At 40.6% G+C, this 19,520-nt stretch overlaps 2 protein-coding genes across 10 annotated transcripts in view; one reads left to right on the top strand and one right to left on the bottom strand.

Moving 5' to 3' along the window:
• Positions 1 to 1,837: 1,837 nt before the first annotated feature.
• On the bottom strand, positions 1,838 to 8,272 carry LOC118210871 (interactor of HORMAD1 protein 1-like). 4 transcript variants are annotated; one of them, XM_035387339.1, is made up of 8 exons: positions 6,436 to 8,272; positions 6,042 to 6,095; positions 5,615 to 5,774; positions 5,273 to 5,436; positions 5,135 to 5,183; positions 4,909 to 4,996; positions 4,011 to 4,126; positions 1,838 to 3,579 (listed from the first exon to the last, which is right to left on the bottom strand). In XM_035387339.1, exons 2-8 carry the CDS (start codon positions 6,089 to 6,091, stop codon positions 2,650 to 2,652), a joined length of 1,557 nt encoding a protein of 518 aa, XP_035243230.1. In that variant the 5' UTR covers positions 6,092 to 6,095; positions 6,436 to 8,272; the 3' UTR covers positions 1,838 to 2,649. The 4 variants fall into 4 exon arrangements, with proteins under 4 accessions (XP_035243230.1, XP_035243233.1, XP_035243229.1 ...); XM_035387342.1 differs by lacking the exon at positions 6,042 to 6,095 and having other exon boundaries at positions 5,615 to 5,800; positions 7,110 to 8,272; XM_035387338.1 differs by lacking the exon at positions 6,436 to 8,272 and having other exon boundaries at positions 6,042 to 6,170.
• A 4,075-nt stretch (positions 8,273 to 12,347) lies between these two features.
• foxp1b (forkhead box P1b) overlaps positions 12,348 to 19,520 on the top strand; it is a 175,958-nt gene continuing 168,785 nt past the window's right edge. For 4 of the 6 annotated variants that reach the window (XM_035389422.1, XM_035389416.1, XM_035389418.1 and 1 more), the window contains exon 1: positions 12,348 to 12,937. The gene's annotated coding sequence lies outside the window, so the exon portion shown is untranslated. The remainder of the gene's footprint in view (positions 12,938 to 19,520) is intronic. The other 2 variants (XM_035389424.1, XM_035389423.1) reach the window with 1 other exon arrangement.

The following is a 19,520-nucleotide window of genomic DNA, read 5'->3' as shown; positions in this document are numbered from 1 at the left end:
TTGATCTCTCCTTTTCTCATGATTTTCCAGAATGTCTGAGTGACTTTTGAGTTTGATTCCCCATACCTTCAAGAGCTATTGTATTCCGTTCAGGCATTGATGTCTGTTCTTCATTTCAGGCCAAAATAGTTGCTTCCTGCATTCAGGTACCTACACACACAAGCACACGCACACACACAATGCTTATCCCTAATATGGTTTCCTTTGCATTTTGAATTCAGCCATTTCCCCCCCAAACAGCTTTGTATCAAATTTAAAATAAATTAATGATTTATTTTTCAAATCTCCAAAAAGTTTCAACCCTATGTCTCCAATTCCTTGCCCTATTCCTTTCCAAAACCCTTGAACAGATTGTCCATCATTTTTTGCATTTCCCTCCCAGTATTCTCCCCGGTTTATCCTCTTCAATCTTGATTCCACTACTCTGTCAAAGTACACTGCTTCTCTATGGTCTGCCCTTGTTATCTCTACACACTCGCTCTCCAGGTCCTCTCATTGCTTCTCAAGACTTCTCCCATCGCTTCTATGCAGTGAAGTTATTTCTCCTTTGATCCTTAGGTGTCCTATCAGATTTCAGCTTTTCTCTTGCATCTCTTGCACACATTTTTATCATCTGAAACCTCTCTAAATCTGGCTCACTTTTTCCCTTCTCATTCATCCCTCCATCTCTTCTATCAATTTTATCACTTCCTACACCTTCTTTTGCCATTTGCTGGGAAAAAATAGGGGTCACTCTGGACTCTGACTCATCCTAATGGCTTTTTATCAGATCTCATTACATTCTCTCCCCTAAAAATCTTAGAACAATCATTTAACCCACTTTCTAATATTAATGGAACACATGTATCTTTCACAGTGTATGTTTCACTGTGGATCATTAATTGAGTAACCAAAGATCAATTTTTTCCGGCATTACAGGTTCTACATATTACTTTAGGCTAGTATTGTCTTCAATTTATATCTGGTTAATTGTTAATTAAATAGTTAATTAAACTGATGTTTTAGTCCAGATTCATTTTGATATTGTATTTGCTATTGTAATTGATATAATACATTTGATTATCATCACGGATAATAGCATCTGTTAAATGGTGTAATAGCGGTGATGATGATTAGAATGTGTTCAATAAATCCTTCAGTAAATTAAATGGAATTCTGCTACAAAGCTTGATAAAGCCTGTAGAAAATTGATTTAGATTGAGATGAAGAACCGAGTCACTAAGATCTCACACCATGGAAAATATTTAATCATTTAAGGGAACTGTAACATTGATAGAAAATCATCACCAGTACAAACAGCATGTATTATCTTAAGTGATCAGGGAATAGCATTTTTCAAGTTATAGCTTATTTTACATTCAATATCCATCCATTATCTATACCCGCTTATCCTGGGCAGGGTTGCAGGGGGTGCTCGAGCCTATCCCAGCATGCATTGGGTGAGAGGCAGGAATACACCCTGGACAGGCCGCCAATCTATCGTAGGGCACACACAGCATTCACTCACGCTCAAACCAATGGGAAATTTAGAGTCTCCAATTAGCCTATCAGCATGTCTTTGGACTGTGGGAGGAAACCAGAGTACCTGGAGGAAACTCATGCGGACTCCACTCAGAAAGGCCCTGGCCGGATTCAAACCCATGACCTTCTTGCTGTGAGGCGACAGTGCTACTTCTATAAAATACATTTTTTAAATTATATTTGACCCATGATTTTGTGATTTTGTTGTGTTGTGCCTTGATGTCATCAGTAACTGCCTTACACAATCTGAGGGACAGTAATAAAGTGCATTATTTATTCATCTAATGAAAGCAAATTGAATAGAGAGAGAGAGAGATGAGAATATGTGTTTTATTGATCGTGAAATCAAGGAACAAATGCCACAAAGAGAGATACAAATTCATGGAACACTACTGCAAACACAAAGGCAAAAACACAAGTTTTTGAAAAAAAAGAAATTCCTCTGAAAAAAACTGTCTGCATGTCTGGAATTGTGGCAGATTGACAGATGTTGGTCAGTCAGTACCTTTGGCAGTTGGACTTGCATTGGGTTTTTTAAAGTATTAAAGTATTTTTTATAGTATTTTTAAGTGGGTTATGCAAATTATTTAAAGGGGTTCCAGCACTTTTGGTAAACTAGCCTTTTTTTGTTCTGATGTATAGGCTAAGTAATGTGTAAAGGTTCCATACATTTTACAGTTCTAAATATTATATAAACCAATTTTTGTTTTTCTAAACATACAATCTCTGGAATTAAACATTATACAGCAAGTAATGGAAGGCTTGTATATGAAAGCAAATTGCCACAATAACAGTGCACAACATCTATTAGGAGCTACAACAACAGCTACAGTACCACAGGGTTGTGAGGCTCCAGTCCTGGTAGGCTGCAGCGTTTTCTGGTTTTTGTCGAGTTTCAGCTCTTAAGTTATTCATTTAAGACACTGATTACCTAAAGAGGCCATGCAACTTGTTCCAATGCCTGAACTGATTGCTGATTGAAAGAAAAAATCGGGAAAACCCTTCAGACGCTGCAGTCCTCCAGGACATGAGTTTGACACTCCTGACCTACAGTAACGAGGCATGAACTAGTCCTACTCAAATGATGGCTTTTTCAGAAACACCTCAGCATTCTTAAAGATGGTGTGTCTAGTCAGAATCATCGCAGAAATCAAACAGCTGCCAGAACCCCTGCTGCGTGATCCCAGTCTCGGCCTCAGAGATGGGTATCGCCCGTGATGCTGTGGTGGTCTCGCACCTGGAGACAAACTGTGTGCTGCTGCTGTCCTGGGACCAGCCGGCGCAGGGGTTGTAGAGCACCCCTGCGTTCTCGGACGTGTGATTGGCTGGACTCTGGCAGGAAGTGGGGGCGGGCATTATCTCCCTACCCCTGTTGCCGTTGCCCTGCCCCCCACATGGCGGCAGTGCCTTCCTCCTCCTCTTGGGCACCCGTGTTCTCTGCCCTCTCTGGGCGGCTCTCCTCGGCCTGCCAGCTTGCTTAGGGACTCCGCCAGTGCGGTGGATGCCCCCGTCCTCCTGGGTCAGGAGCCCGAGGTTCTCCAGTGTGGCGCCGGGCAGGCTGCGGGCAACTTCTGCTTCTCGTGCCCACGTGCCGGCTGCACCGTTCCGGACCCCCGGCGGGCGAGTGGTGGCACAGCGGGTGCGGTACGGCTTCTGCCCATGCATCTCGCACGTTATGTCGGCCAGAGCCTCAGTGTGGGCGCCAGCCCGCAGGTTAGGTTCGCTGGTTGGGCTGGGTTCCTGCTCAATGGGCTGCAGTGGCCCCAGGACTCTGAACTCTCCCTGAGGCAGCGGTGCCGGCCCGGTGCCCAGCTGCAGGCTCTGGAAGTACTGCGTCTCCTCGTTGACCAGGCAGAGCCTCTCCCAGGGGCAGGGCGACGTCTGCACGCCGCTGTCTGCCACGGGGGCCGATGGCGACTGCGTGGAGGCCAGAGCCTGCAGCGAGGAGAGGATCTCTCCCATCATGCACTGCTCCCTGGCCTGCTCAGTCCTCAAGCTCTCCAGCTCCCCCCGGAGGCTGTGCACGCATGTAGCCAGAGTGGCCACCTCTGAAACCATCTGAGACACAGCACACAGAAACAGCTCATGTCAGTGGTAAAACTGCCTGAGATATCATAGACTTCTCCCCAATGATGTCACTTCCTGCAGCATTGTGGCATCTCCCCTTCTTCATTCTTCATCATCTCTTGGGGAAGTTTCTCACCACTCTCATCTTAGTCTGTATCACAGAATTATCCATGGAAGGCTAATTTTCTTGCCCCATTCTACCAGACTGAACTACAAGAATTAGCATAAGTTTCAAGCCATGTTATTAAACTTTACCTGAATATTATCTCTTTAGACTAATCAAAAATTTAAAACACATCCAAGTGTGCTCTTAAGTGTACTTTCTCATATATAGGGGTGCCCCTAAGTGCACTCTCTCATATCTAAGGGTGCTCCAATATGCGCTGCAAATGTGAAGGTGCTTATTATTTTGCCCTGCTCACCTTGGACTCCCTGTCCTCCATATCTCGTAGGGCCTCTAAATGGCAGCTGAGCTTGTCCAGCACTGCCTCCAACTGCACCGTGAAGCCTTCTTGTATGCTGCCCACAGCACCCTGAACTGAAAGTAAAATGAAATGACATCATTCAAACCCCCCGTATTTAACCTTCACTATCTGTAATTACCCAGTACAGCTAGGTTACTTCCTGTTTTTATTCAAACAGTAGTATTGATTTCAAGTTTTGACCATGTATCAAACATGATAACAAGAAACTGCCAAATGCAAAGTGCATTTCCTGCTCAGTCTCCTCTAGTGATAAGATTGTGTTGAATACCTCTGCCTCTGCACTGTAAACTTTAATCCAAAAAAAAAAATGTAATGGCTTTAACTAAAAAGAATATTAATAATTAAAACAAAAACAATTCTGCAAATAAAATTATATAGAGTCATATTTTTATGCACATTTTTATTATACTTTTGTAACACAAATTTAATTTAAACAAACTGCATTTTGAACAGTTCTACTACCATTTTAAAATCACCCAGAGGGATGCACAGACCAGTATATTCATTTAATCTTCACAGGCAGTCTTGGTCCACAGGCAGCACCCTCTAGTGCTCATACTGTGTAATAAAGTATGACAGTGATAAACAATGCCACTGTTTTGTTATTGCTGTTTTGGATGCTGCTGCAACAGATAGCACATTAAACTGGGCTTATCTCCTGCCCTCTTAAGATTACAATTTGAACAAGTCCGAACGATAATCATAACTGAAACATACATTAAGACCCTCAAGTGCATTATCCCTGTGGGTCACTAAAACATTTTTCAAACTGTGGCAATTCAAACAACTACTGTATCAACATGTGTTGCATTACAGTTCAGACAATACCACTTACGTGTTTTTGTGAAACCATCCAAGGCTTCCACCACAACTCTTTTAGTAGAATCTGTGTTTCCATCCATGCTGCGTAAAGAATTCTTCATCTGAAACAAACAAACATTCTCATCATCAACATTCTAAAGTTTTTCGTGGACTTCAAAAGTTTCATGAAAATCAAGGTTTGATTTTATAAAACAGTAAGTGGAAGTTGGTTTTCTTTCCATGCCAGTTATGCATCTTACATTTTCCATGCATTCCTTGAGTTGTGACAATTCACTCACCAGCATCTCACTGAAAGACAGAAAGATATTACACCTTGCACATGCATTGCACACTTCTGGATGCCAATTAATATATTCATGTTTAAAAATAACAGTTACCTTTCGGTCTTCTCTTTTGCTTTTTTCTTCTCCTCCTCAAACTGCTCCAGGATTCCTTTGGTTTTGCTGCTTGTATAATTCGGCATCTTGCTTTTGTCCTTCGAATCTCCACCGAACAGGTAAGGCTTGGTGTGGTAGTTTGTTGAAACTTTGGGCTCATTTACCTAAAATATCAAACTCATTTTCCAGCTGCATACTCACACAACATCATAATCATTTTTTTTTTTTTTTTGCCATTTTCTCCAGGATAGAAAGTCAGCGCCTGTGTAAGCTTGGCTTGAGGGCTGGAGTGTGAAAAGTTCACGATTGCGAAGCAGGGTTTGGTATAGGACTATGATGTACCTCCTGAGAGTTTTGCTGGGAGTTCTTGGACGGTAGACTCATTTCCTGGGACAGGCCTATTTGATCTGTCCAGAACTGGGACCCAAACAGAAACTGGGAGTCGGTCAGGCCGCTGGAATAATCGCTGGTGGCACCACTTCGGCCGGAGGACTTACTCCCTCTGTGAAATTTATTTTCACGAAAACTCTGAGAATGACTAAGTATGCATAGCTCAGCATTAGGCCGACATAACCTCAACAAAAATAACTGGAACTTTAGCAGCTGGTTAAGACACAGAGACATAATATTGCTCATCATGAAATGTATTTAATGAATTTATATTTTAAAAAGTTATTTCCCTTCGGAACATATTTAATTACAACCAAAAATACGGCTAACTGCAGCATCAAGTCAGGCTGGTTACGTTGATGATCTTTAATGTACTCACCCATTCGATATATTTAAGATCTCCTTAATATTCCATACGTTGGTATACATGCTTCTATAAAATAAACACTGTTGATTAATTCGCTGCGTTGATAAGTTTTGTTTATATTTTGCTGGATGCAGGACGGATAAACAGCAAACACTCAGCACGCAGTGGCTAAAGCCCAGGCACAGATGCGACCGTCGAAACAAGAGAAGGGACAACGGCCAGATTGCTAACCGGTTGGCACACCGACGAAAGTCTGACTGTGTTATCTAGCTACGGCACTATTTAATGTTTACCACTATGAGATGTTAGCTAGTTGGACGTTTCAATTTAAATAATTCGCAATTAGTAGTTGTTGTTATTGATACTTTAACATTTTGATCAATGCTGTTTTGGTAGCAAACGTTACCTAGCCAGCTAGCTACAAAGTCACTAAGTTGATTCTGGATGAGTGTTAGCTGGCACAGACGTTACTTAAACTAAACGTCCCCTTACACGTGCAAGCTGCCAGAGCCGCACTAACCACTCAACGATCCCGCACGCGGACAAATATCACTATGGACATGGCCTCACTGCAAACACACAGTCCAACAACGTTGTGGCAATGTCTCTGTGTTTGCTGTGCTGTATGGTATTTTTATTTCGTAAACAGGATAAAAAATACTGCTTCTTAGAAAAAATAAAACTTTTGGGACTTTTCAGAAATATGCCTACTACACTAAAGACAGCGATTATCTGTGACTAGCATACCTACTACCATGGTCACCGCCTCAGTCCTACCTATGTTTAACTCTGACAAACCTTTCATTTTAGATATGATACTAGCAATGTAGGCCTTGGGGGAATGCTATTACAGAAAATGGTGGCATACTTCAATTGAATGCTCAGCAAAAAGGAGTGCAGCGATTGTATTACCAGGTGGGAGCTGTTGGCAGTGGTAGCAGCAGAACAGCATTTCAAAGCGTATCTACAGGGCCGTGAGTTTAAGGTAAGCATAGGCTGCACTGCAATGGCTGTTGAGGTTTAAAGAGCTGGAGGGGCAGATAGCTGCCTGGTGTTCGCTATTACAAAACTTTCACTTACCTTTGAGCACTGCCCAGGTAAGAAGCACAACAATGCTGTTAGCCTGTCATGCCACCCCTGTGCCAGTAGTCAGAGTGCGGAGCAGAGAGAGGATCGGAGGAGAGAAAAGGATACTGCCCCTGAGCCCGAGACCTCCCCCGAGCCCAAACCTGCCCCTGAGCCCGAGACCACCCTCAAACAGGTAGCTGTGGCCTGCTCAGCTTCTGCAGGCTCAGAGAGAGGACCCGGAATGGGTCTGTGCTATAGTGGGTGCAGGAGGGTTGGCGGCCTGTTGTGTCTTGTCTGTCTGTTTTCTCTACAGGGGTGAAGGAGTTGTTGGGCCAATGGGTCTGCCTGACACTGCACCAGGGCCTGCTGTACAGGAAGTGGAGGGACTCTAGGGCGGGCACCGACTGGCTCCAGCTAGTGGTGCAGCGGTGCCTCCAGTCCAGAGTGCTGCAGTGTGTTCATGGGCAACCCGGGGTCGGCGGAGTGATGGGCTAGTTGAGTGGTTTAACGGCACAGTAGCCATCCAGTGGAAGCTGCTCACCACTCAACCATCAGCGCTACTGGGACCTGCACCTGCCAGGTGTAGGAGTCTACAAGCTGCACACAGGCAGCCTTGCTGTGTGGGCGGGAACTGAGAATGCCCATGGACCTGGTGTTCGACCAGCCACCCGATACCGACCTGCCCATCACACCAGGCCCAGAGTGCGTCCTCCAGATCTCGGACGGCCTGGACTGCACCCCTCCAGCAGGCCAGAGAGCACCTGAGCAGTGTAGGAGTGCAGCAGAAGAGAAGTTATGACCTGTACTGCTCCAGCTGGGTGTTTCAGCCTGGGTACCCAGTCTGGGTTTATATCCCCCACCGACTGAAGGGCCAGTCACTGAAGCTGCACCTCCAGCAGCTGTCCAACATGGTGTATCAAGTCTGTCTGCAGTTTACCGGCTGGAGGTGATCGCCTGGATCCGTACAGGGGGGCAATCGCTGCTCCCAAGAAGCAGTCAGCAGCCCTTGCACCCCAGCGGCAGCAGCAGCCTACAGTCGCCGCCCCCCGCAGCAGCCCACGGCCGTCAGCGCTCCCCAACAGCAGCCATGACTGCCGATTGCTGCACCGCAGTGACAATCCGCAGTGATTGTCCCTCAGCAGCAGTCAGCAGTTGCCACAAATGGGGTCACAGAATGGCTTGATGAGGATGAAAATGTTTTAGATGTTCTGGTGGCTTGTGGTGGCCCAAAACCTTACTAAGACACTTTATGTTGGTTTTTCCTTTAATTTGTCACCCATCTGTATATGTACAAAGTAAGATGTTGGGCCACCACAAGCCGCCAGAACAGCTTCAGTGCACCTTGGCATAGTCTCTGGAACTCTACTGGAGGTATGGAACAGCATTCTTCCAACATATATTCCCTCATTAAGTGTTCAACTGGGTTGAGATCTGGTGACTGCGAAGAGTATAGCATATGAATAATATAATTTTCATACTCATCAAACCATTCAGTGACCCCTCGTGCCCTGTGGATGGGGGCATTGCCATCCTGGAAGAGACCACTCCCATCAGGATATAAATGTTTCATCATAGGATAAAGGTGATCACTCAGAACAACTCTGTATTGCTTTGCAGTGAGCCTTCCCTTTAAAGGGACAAGTGGACCCAAACCATGCCAGGAAAATGTCCCCCACCTCATAGCCACCGGACCCCCTCACTGCAGGGGTCAAGCATTCAGGCCTGAACCGTTCTCTTGACACATGCACTTGTCCAGAATATGGTGAAGGGTGACTCATTTCAGTTTTTTTTCCATATCTCTGCAGACCAATGCCTATGGGTTTTGCACCACTGATCTCTCAAATGTACATTTGTTTTGTAATGAGGGATTTTTGCACTGCAACCCTAATATAATATCCCTCTCAACGTAGTTGTCAATGGACTATTCTTGCTGACGCAGTCTGATCATGTCCTGTATTGACATTCTCAGTCACCTGAGGAAGAGTTGCTCTTCTGTTTTTCCTTACATATTGCACTAATGCATAAGCATTGCAGTCATCGAATCTGCGCTTTCGACCACAATTTCCAACCCCATTTACTGATCTTGTCTTTCCCATTGATCTAAATGCAGATGTCACTTTAGTCCCTGTTCCTATTGAAACACTAGCCAGTTGAGCAGTCTTTGTGACCGAAGCGCCTGTCATCCATGCCCCTTCTGAACCCCTAATGAACCTTCTGTCACTTAGATCTTTTCCTCTTGCCATCTTGATCCAAAATCTAGGTCAACTGGGCCTGCTCAAAATTTTTAGAAATGCCACAGAGCATGATATGATGTTAATTCTTTAATTGTATCACGCAGTACACCTGTATGGAGGTATCTGCATTTATGTTTCTCCACTCATTTATTCAGGTTTTTCCTTTAAATTGTCACTCGTCTATATATATATATATATATATATATATATATATATATATATACATTTTAATGGATCTTCAGACACATACACACACTTCATATATATATGAAGATCTATTAAAATGTATACAGTTAAATTCTTTTCTGTTGCATTTTTGATGATGCATAACATAGAGGGTTAATTTACGAGAACACAGCAATCTAGTTTCATTGTTCTTCCATAGCTCACTTTGCCCACAGCAGCAGGGGAGGATATCATTTGAAAGCCATCCCTTCGGAATTAGACAGTAGATTCTTTTCATTTGCTTAATTACCTAATTAACAGAAAGCTAATTACATTGTTGTGTGCATGAGTGCATATGGAGAGGGTGTTACATAACTGATAGTAATCCTCAATTAATTTATTTTAAAAGAAAGCAGGCTTTATCAAACCACGGCCTAATCCACAGAGCATCCATAATGTCATACCTACAAGATGTCAAAAACAATTCAGACAAAAAATATATTTGTGTCAACCTCTATTGAGCAAACTAGGCCTATACAAATACAGATAAGCCAGATGACTATTAAGTGGTTGACTTTGTAATTACATTTAATTGTCTTTAGATGGGTTAGCAGTTTGAATAAATATCACAAGAGGAAACAAGCTTGTAGAGAAAGATTTTTTATATTATAGTTAATATGACATTGTGCTGATGTTATTACAAAAGTCATATGGTATTTATTATATGCTTTGTTAAATAAACCAGCTAGGATGGATTCCATAAAATAGAAAGTTTTCCTTTTTTTTTTTTTAAACCATGTGTACATTTCTTTATGAAATAGCAAACTCATCTTATCTGATTGAACCTATTTGTTTTTTGTTTTTCCCACCCCTTCACCTCCTGATCTTATCTGAGATACACATAGGCTTCTTTTCCATGAATACTTGGCTGTCATACACCTACTTTAAAGTAACTATTATTTCAGAATACCAGGAAAACTGACAGAAGAGGAGTAGGCCCCACCTTTCATAGTGAGCCATACTTCAGGAAAAAGGGCTAAAATAATTTCTCGAGTTGATTTCAGGTGCCCTGAGCTGGGGGCCATACTGTTATTAATATGGTTCTACCGTTGCTTGGAGCTGCACACCATAGATTTCATCGTTAACGTTTTATGATGGGAATATGGGACAGTAAGCCTCCTTAGAACCAGATGTCCCCACAGGTACAGTGGTAATAGACTCTTCTGAGAGGCAATGGATTATGGGTAAAGTAATTTTAGTTTTTGTACTTTTTGTCCTCAGGTTATTTTCACCAATACTTGTATATTATCTTAATTAAAATATAAATTTTAAAATAAACCTTTGCAACATTTTGGAGTATTTATTTACATTCAAAACATTATACTAAAACATAATGTCTGTAGAAAGAACTGATTGTTCATGAGAATGGTGGTGCTGGTTAAAAGAAGTACATGTTGAGATTGTGCAAAGTTGAGTATTCTTGATGTTTTGTGGTTCATGGTGGTCATTATATTATATGCAGTGGTAACACATTTTGTTTCATTTGGCATTTCACCATGTCGTTAAATATGTGGAAAAAGGAACTAGTCTACCTCTGTACATGTATTTCCTCTTAGACATGTGCTCTACAAACTAATATGTATTTTGTGGACTGTGGCAGATACAATAGTTTTTGTTTCTTAACAATAGACGTCAAGTATAAATTGAGATTGAGATGAAAAAATAATGACTACATATTGTACAGCACTCATTTAACACTGATAGAACCTCCTCACACTGATGAAAGAATGTTTGATGACGGTTTACCTTTTGTTTTGTAAATTATTTTTTAAATGATCAAATATTTGTATTATAGAATCATCTGAATCCTATTTGTAGTGCTTGAAATGAGAGTTTTTAAATACATTAGACCGTGCATGCTGATATTCTATCCTGTTGTAATTTTCACGAGGAATTTCGTTGAGATCCAACCTATTAATAACATTTTACCCTTCTGTTGTTCATCCGCTCTTGTTTAATTTTTGTCAGAGGGTGGCGCTCTATAACCAACTAATAACACTTTATTGCCAGTGGAAAGTGTAAAACTCGCTATACAGTAGCTATTCACTGATGTAGCCATGATATATTTACCGTCGTTTATAATTAAATGAACTGTGCTTTTCAGACCTTGATCAAGGACAGTAAGACTTAAAATATTTTACTTCAGCTTTAGATTAATGTTGCCTTCGACGAGTGTTAATCGGACTACTGAACCGACCAGCTATCATTCTCCTCTTTAGGAGAAAATGGGTGAATTTGTAATTACGGTCATAATGACTCCACACCTACAAAGTGTAACCTATCCTTCGTTGATATAAGCGAAATGATCTTTTCCAGGAAAGACGAGTTTTTAACGTGACAGTGGGCCTTTTATCGTCAGGGGAAACAATATGCCAAACAAATATGATTTTGAGTCAAGAGAATGTTTGCTGAATTCCTAATATTGCTTCCAAAATACTGAGTTATATTATTTTTGATGCATAACATTAACAGAAGCCAAAATGTTGCATCAATACCCCCGAGGTTAAAACAAGAGGAAACTTGTGTTACATTAGTATATACGCTCCGATCCGCTGACGACTGCACCCACGATATAAACAGACGAATGTCGGGTGTTAATGGCTGCAAAGGCAACCACAAAAATCTTTGATTTCTTCGCCGAGACGTTCTGGAAAATATAGTTTCCATAAAAGCGACAAAATAAATGACATTCAATACCCACGACCAACACTTTCTTCCACTTCCTTGCACATGGGTTTGTCCTTCTATTGAACTTTCACCTCCCGAACTTGCCTCCTTTCATTGGACAAAGTGCAGAAAAAAGGGAAAGAAAGCTCCTTTCGCTTCGATTGTAATTAGCTAGCTAGCTAGCTTACACACACTTTCACTTTGTGACAATAGCTTTTCTCAAATGTCGACCCTTTCCCCTCAAAGAAACACATCTATGATCGCGTCTTGCACCTAAAGACTGTTGTCAGTCTATTTCCCCTTCTACTTTTTTCCTTCTAGATATTCAATGAAGATCTGCAATGAATGTTGTTTACCCAGCAGGTGGATATGACGTCACGGACTTGGAACATCAAAAAATAACAACATCCAAATCCGCGATTCCCCTTTTCTTTCAAGGCGCATTAAAATGTAATAACACCACAAGGAGCTCGCCTTCATATTCGAGACAGAAGGTGGTGTGAAACTGTAGATTCTCTCCCTGAAACGGTGCTTTTCGTGTATCTTTCAGAGATTCCTTGTTGCAGTGAAAGTTAGTCCCCAAAGCGGAGTAATATTGTTAGTATTTACAGTGTGGTTGTTGCATGCTTTCTTGATATACAAGATCGCATGTGTAGTTGATTATTTCAAGCAGCGAAATTTGTCTTCTACGGTGATCAACCGTTTTCGCATTCGGTAAGTTGATGATCCTCTGTTGATCGCTTTTGTGATATTTTTTCTCTTGTTGTTTTAGCGCATGCACATGGAGTTTGTCTTTGTTTTCCCTCTGTTTTGTGGTTATTGTTTTAATGGCGAAATAAACAAACAACAACAAAAATTTAACATGAGGCAGGGATGGCTGCTGAATATCTTGTCCGATGAGCTAAGGCGCAATGTTTTATTTGTACGGGTCAATGACGGCACAACAACAGACACCGCGTCTCCTACTTTTTTGGAAGTTAGCAAGTTGTTGCACTATTTTCTCTTCATTGTGAAACCCCTAGCTGATGCTCATAAAAAAGAAGAAAAAAAAAAACATCCAAGGCAAGTAACTAGGAAGTGAAATTAGCACTTGTGAAAACCCATCTATTAGACAGACATTACTGAAACTGTCGAACTTTATAAAGGCATAGTCTATCCGACGAAGAATGGAAGTTTAAGCGCCGTGATTTACTTTTGGACCGAAACAAGGGACCATGGGGCTTTCTCCCCCACGTGTTACCTTTTAAACCACAAACATTGCTCCTGATGCGCAGATATTGCGCTGCAACACTAACGGCAATCTTTAACCTGTATGTTTTAGTTATGTTAAATGTTGTATAGGCTAATTATGTTTAATAATTTTTTTTTAAAACGCCACGTGCATTATTTATATCGTTGCCTTTGCAACTACACATACGCAGCATAGGCTGCAGCATGTTGTCCTATACCTGGAAGCCCATGTCCGTCTCCTCAGAATTTACTCAAATTTTGTTGAAGTAGAAAAAGTTAAAGGCAGCAGTAGGAGAAAATTTCGTTTTTTTCACAACCGGCGGTCAGGGTGCAAGACATGTATTGAATTGCGGGATGGCTGCTTGTTCCTGAATAAGTTAACTGTGCTCTTTAGTTGATAGCAGCGTAGTATTTAGGAAAAAGGAAAATAACATAATACTATATTTACCGGTGTTTACGGTTCTTAATAGTGTAATTATGTTTATTAGTTTTATTAGTCTGTTGATAGGATGTTCATCTGTGTTGTCAAAATTGATTTAAAAAAGTTGCCTATTGCATTTATGTGTACGACATTTTTGTCATGAAGCTTCCATATATGTTTCGGCATGAATCTCAGGCTTCATCTATCTCGAAGAGACTGTAACCTAGTAGCCGACAGCTAAAGCGCTGTTTGTCCCATCCGCATATGTTTATAAAGTTACGTCAACATCGAAAGCCGAATGCCTTAAGCGCCACAGTCATCGTTTTAAAATAATTAAAATCAATACCTTTTTGTAAATGGTAAAATAAAGAGAATCAGCCAATCACGGGGCTGCTAAGAGACTACTTAATCGTATGTTGTGTTCCCGAACAATTAGGCCTAAAAACTTTAAGGTAGCTTGCTTAGTTGGTATGGCACAGTGAACCAATTTACTTTCACATACTAAGAGAACTGTCTAATTCTTATGTTGTCCCGTTTACTGCCATTATTGTTTTAATACAGCACAAAAAGTGATTTTAAACAAAACAATTACTGACATTTTTTGTTGGGCCTCTGAAAGTCAAAACCATTTAAAAATGGAAGAAAGGGCAAACCAGAATTTCTGTGTATTTTAAGGATCAGTGAAACAATGGCAATTATGCATTCCAAGCAAAGGCATAGCTTGTTAGCAAATAAACAAAAAAATAAAATGGATAGGTATGCTTATGTCAAGTTATTTGACATGTATTTTAAATTAAAATATAGCCTACCTATACTGCTTGGCCAAATTTATCCATTGTTAAGCAGACAATTTTTTTTTTGTCATGTACAGCTCATTATCATTCCAGGTCCTCCAACTGGCAGTGTAATCCTGAACAATGATGATAAACACAATAGTTGAGTAATTATAATTGTCATTATTGTGAACACCCCTTTGCAAATGGAGATGAAAAGCAGAATGTGTCGCATAAAACTAGAAAATTGATAAGGCCATTCAAAGACATTTGTTTATTTGTTTGCATAATCAGTAGTTAAAACAGTGCACACACATTAGACATAGCCTAATACAAATTTGCCATTTTCTTTATTGTGCACAAGCGGGTAAGAATTATTATTATTACAATTTTATTTTTTTGGAGGGGAGGGAAGGTTCAGTTAAAAAAAACAAAAACATTTGCTACATCCTTTATGGTTGAAGGAAAACAACAGAAACATACCTTAACTGTTAAATATTAATTTCTTCAAAGATAAACAAAGAACTGCGATGAATCTTCTCCTGGCAGCCCTGGCTTTGAAACCCGTGCTGCAAAATAAAAGGCGGCTACGACTTTAACATCTCACGCTGGCAGAACTCCCCTCTCCTTGGTCTTTGGATTAGTCATTGTCTGAGAAAAAAACACTTTTTTGTAGGAGAAGTAAAGTAAACAGCCTCCAACAAGCGAACCTTGACAACCCAGATTAAGGAAAACATTGGAGATCAAACAGTGCTGCTGCTGGGCTGTTGTCGTGCGCTGCCTGAGAGAGGACTGCAGACTATTTGAACAGGCACTGGGGTTTGTGTGCTCACTTATGCAGAAATGGACCATCGCAAATGCTGACCCAGGTTTAAAAGCAAGGGTGAACTTTCTTTGAAACTTTCCAGCCCCGCCGTTTAACACAGCCAGTGCCTCGGCAGACCTCTCCTCTCACGGCTGACTCCTTAACACATGGCAGGCTTGACAGGAGGTTCGGTAGCCTGGGCCTTGTTTTCTGTCTGTACTCAGGCAGACAGACAGTGTTGCTTTTTCCACCTACAGGGCAAGAGCAACGTTTTTGTCTGTTTCTTTCTTTTCTGAGCACATGTTCAGGGTACAGAGTGATGGCTAAGGGGTAAACAATTGTCTGGTCCTTTTGTGTGCAGTTGAGCAAACATGGTTGCAATGGGTAAATTTCAAACATTTTCATAATTGGGTAACATATTCTGAATGGGTCTTGGACATTGGCTTTTCTTTGTGTCAGCCCCTGAATTTCATTGTCACTCTCAGGTATTAGAATTTGCCCCAGTGTGCATCTCAAACACCCCTATAGATGCGTGGCTAAGCTGAGGGATCCTTAATCCTGCTAGTGAAAATTGAAACGGCTAGGAAGTTATCAGTCAGCTTTTGTCGGTTTGTCGGAAGACAGCTTGGGAGCAGAGGCACCCCAAAAGTAGACGTGAGCTGCTCCAAATACAGCAGCTTCCTCATTCATCTGAGCAATCAGCGTTCGCTGGACACACTGAAATGCCCTTACACTCCAGACCTGGAGTTAGGCTGTGTGCTTTTGACAGCAATTGGAAGATAAGACAAGTTATTTTTGTCCATAAGTGGGCATGAACATTTACTCTTAACAGGATTATGTGTGTACTAGGATTAGTGTTTGAAGGTACATTCTGGACTCTGGACTACTTTCCTCACTGTTTAGGGTTTGCGGTAACGATGGTTATATTGACAACTGTTTTACCACAAACTGAAGCTGCAAGCATGCCACACTCAGCTCCCTGATATAAACCTGTATCTCTGTGCTGTGATCACTCCATTTCTAAAGTAGTTATGACCCTGCTGTCTTTAAAGATGTATCCAAAAGAGATGGATGGGTCTTGATAATTCAGTTGTACATAAATATATGTGTGTACAAATATTATAAAATCAAGTAAAGGTGGTCCTTGCTGATATATTTGTGTTTATACACCTGTGAACTTTGATTTTTATAAACGCATACACAGAACATATATACATACTATTTATTTGTGTGTGTGTGTTTAAAAAAATAAAGAAATAAGTAAACAAATAAATATAAGTACACACATTTCTTTAAAAAAGCTTTTTATAGTTTTTTTTCCCCAAGTATGAGGTGTCAACATCCATAGTATGATAACATTAGAACTGGTGACTACAGGAAGCAGACTGTTTGAGCAGAGTGAAGGCTGCCGTTTCCCCTTTTCCTGCAGTGTGTTGAAAGCAGCTGTTCTCTCTGCCGTTCGCTAGCATACTGAGCCGTGGAGACAGGTGATTGGTCAGGGAGTGGACAGCTTCAGGTGAGGAAGGTGATGTTCTCTGGTCTCCATGGAAACCATACATACTCAGAACAGTCATTAACTAATTTGACCATAAATCATGGTCTTGCTCCCATCCCTCTCTCTCTTTCTCTCTCTCTCTCTCTCTCTCTGTTTATCAAATTGATAGAGAATGAAGTAGTCTCAAAGGCATCAGGCCAAAAAAGGTGTCATTACATTGACTAAACCTCTCATTGCCTTTGTATAACACACTTCATATCCCTGTTTCACACTCTGTACATGTATCCAAGTATATTTTAGATGGTTTCTCAACACTGACACGGGTGATAAGAATTGTAATCATGACTGTTTATTTTTGTTCCTTTCTGCATTTATTTAATCCAGGCCTAGGTGAGGTTCAAATTGACATAATTATGTTTTATTAATTTTGGGATGCTGATAATGATCACTTTCTGAGCATTCTTTGATCAAACTGAAGATGGTTGATGCAAGATATCAATTAATCGTGCATTTTATGTTTTTCCATGACAGAATTAATTAATTACTTCCAATGAAGAAAAAGTGTATTTTCTTCACAGAACAAAAAAAAAAGAAATTAAAAGGGTTTGGTCATATTGGTCCCAATGAAAAGAAGAGAAAGGGAAAGGAGCATATTCATGCAGGACGGTCATTCGGAGAGTAGAACATGGCTACCTTCAAAATAGTCCACTGCCGAATTTCAGACCACAAGAAACTGCAGGAGGCCACGGTCTCCAGTTTCATAACTAAATGAGATGCAGCACAAGGGCCTCTAGAGGCTGCTACAGTTGGTGACTAATCACCCCTTCTTATGGAGTAAGGGAGAACGTATTGTACCAAGAGGGAGAAATAAGTACTATCCCCAGTTGTATCAGTAGCTTTTATGTAAACTGTAGTAGAATAATGAACCTAGTTAGTTTCATTTACCATAATTCCACGCTTAGCTGCTTGCCAGTACTCTTCAACTGTAAGTATTGCTGAAGGTGTACACCGTGTTAATTATTATTATTTTCAATCCGTGCATCTTCTATATTGTGAATCAAGGTAACCACATTTTTAAATGCCTTTAGAGAGAAGGATGCCCTTCAAAGAGGTTTTAATTTCTCTTTATCATTTGAAACCCTTCGAAATCCGAAAATGCCATAGAAACACTACCAACCAAATTTCATATTATTCGTTCACATGTATGCAGACTCTGCAAAAGATTTAAAATATTTTAAAAACTGTTGGTGGATCTGTTTTCATTACATTATGATGTTTTTAATTTCACTATGACAGTTTGTTTATATATTGCTCAGCAGCTCCTAATTTATGTATTGAGTGCTGGTAAATACACCTTTTAAAGGAAAATTGTGCAGAACTATTAGAAGTACTATTTCAAATTTGTTGTTTTTTTGTTTTGAAAATTTTTTTAAGTTCCTGATTTTACTTCTGACCAGACAACAACAAGTTTCTGTACACTGTATCTATTTTCTAGCACCAGTACTGACTTTTGGATGGTATGCATAATTAGTGCCCTACAAACAACACAACTTTTTAATGTAGTATTATACTTATGTTGCTTTTTATGTAGTATTGTATTAGAACTTTGGGGTCATGTAGTTACTACCTCTGAAGCTTACATTTCTGTTGTATATTTTTTTGTTTTTATTGTTTATTTGTTGGAAAAATGTTCTATGTCAGATTATATGACATCTTTGTTTTTGATAAGTCCATTTTAATATCCTATGTATACTGGGGTTATGCAGGTGATCTGCCTGGCTGAAGAGACAGTATTGTCTCATTTGAGTTTTGAAACTTTCTCATCAATTCTCCAGTTTCAGTGTCACACAGTACTTACTCTGACCTTGATTGTCTTCTGCCCGGTCCGCCTTGTTTAGTTGCATTGGCTATCGCTGCTACAGATTTCAGGTTTTTGTGTTAAAATGATATCAGTGCTGTTTACCAGGATATGGGCTCTGTGTAATATAATGGAGAAAAATCTTATAATGTAGGTGGGATAGTAGCCCAAAAGTTACCAGTTTAAAAAATCCTTGTGTTCTTTAAGTAAGGTACTTGAATTACCTCTGAAAATATCCAGCAGCCCTATAAATAGATAACAAGTGAAATGTAAGCTGTGAATTTTACCTTGGCCAAATGAAATATATAAATATAATTTTTTTTCTACCCTGAGAACATTTGTGATTTGGGAAATGGATGAAGATGCCGCCAGTGCTGACATTATTTGCCTGTCTGCGGTGTTACTCATTTGTGTAGTATAGTTTTAGCTTGCAGGGAGAGCCAGGGAGAGTGTCTGTGTGTGTCAATGTGAAAGTGAGAGAGAGAGAGAATGGCTGTTATTCAGTGTTGGAAGAAGAGAGGAGTGAAATCTCACAGTTACACACAAAATACTCACAGTGAAAATTGATGCATGTGATGTCTGTGTACCTTTCACATTTAAATTAGTGCTTTCTGTGGCATGCTTAAACTGAGTTTGTTCTGTCCTTTGTACTGCAATCCTGAGGAATTGCTGAAAGATGTGTCAAACCCGGTGTCTGTGCCTTCCAGTAAACATA

This window comes from Anguilla anguilla, chromosome 13 (genome assembly GCF_013347855.1).
Source record: "Anguilla anguilla isolate fAngAng1 chromosome 13, fAngAng1.pri, whole genome shotgun sequence".
NCBI classification, from domain to species: domain Eukaryota; kingdom Metazoa; phylum Chordata; class Actinopteri; order Anguilliformes; family Anguillidae; genus Anguilla; species Anguilla anguilla.
The sequence above is the reverse complement of the archived record's forward strand: the minus strand, read 5'-3'. Positions and strand labels throughout refer to the sequence as shown.

Excerpts from the sequence above, each read along its gene's own strand:
- LOC118210871 (XM_035387339.1), bottom strand. The coding sequence starts at position 6,091 with ATGTATACCAACGTATGGAATATTAAGGAGATCTTAAATATATCGAAT. Across the intron at positions 4,997-5,134 it reads TCAAGGAATGCATGGAAAAT|ATGAAGAATTCTTTACGCAG; the intron begins GTAAGATGCATA and ends TGTTTGTTTCAG. Across the intron at positions 3,580-4,010 it reads TGGAGGACAGGGAGTCCAAG|ATGGTTTCAGAGGTGGCCAC; the intron begins GTGAGCAGGGCA and ends GCTGTGTCTCAG.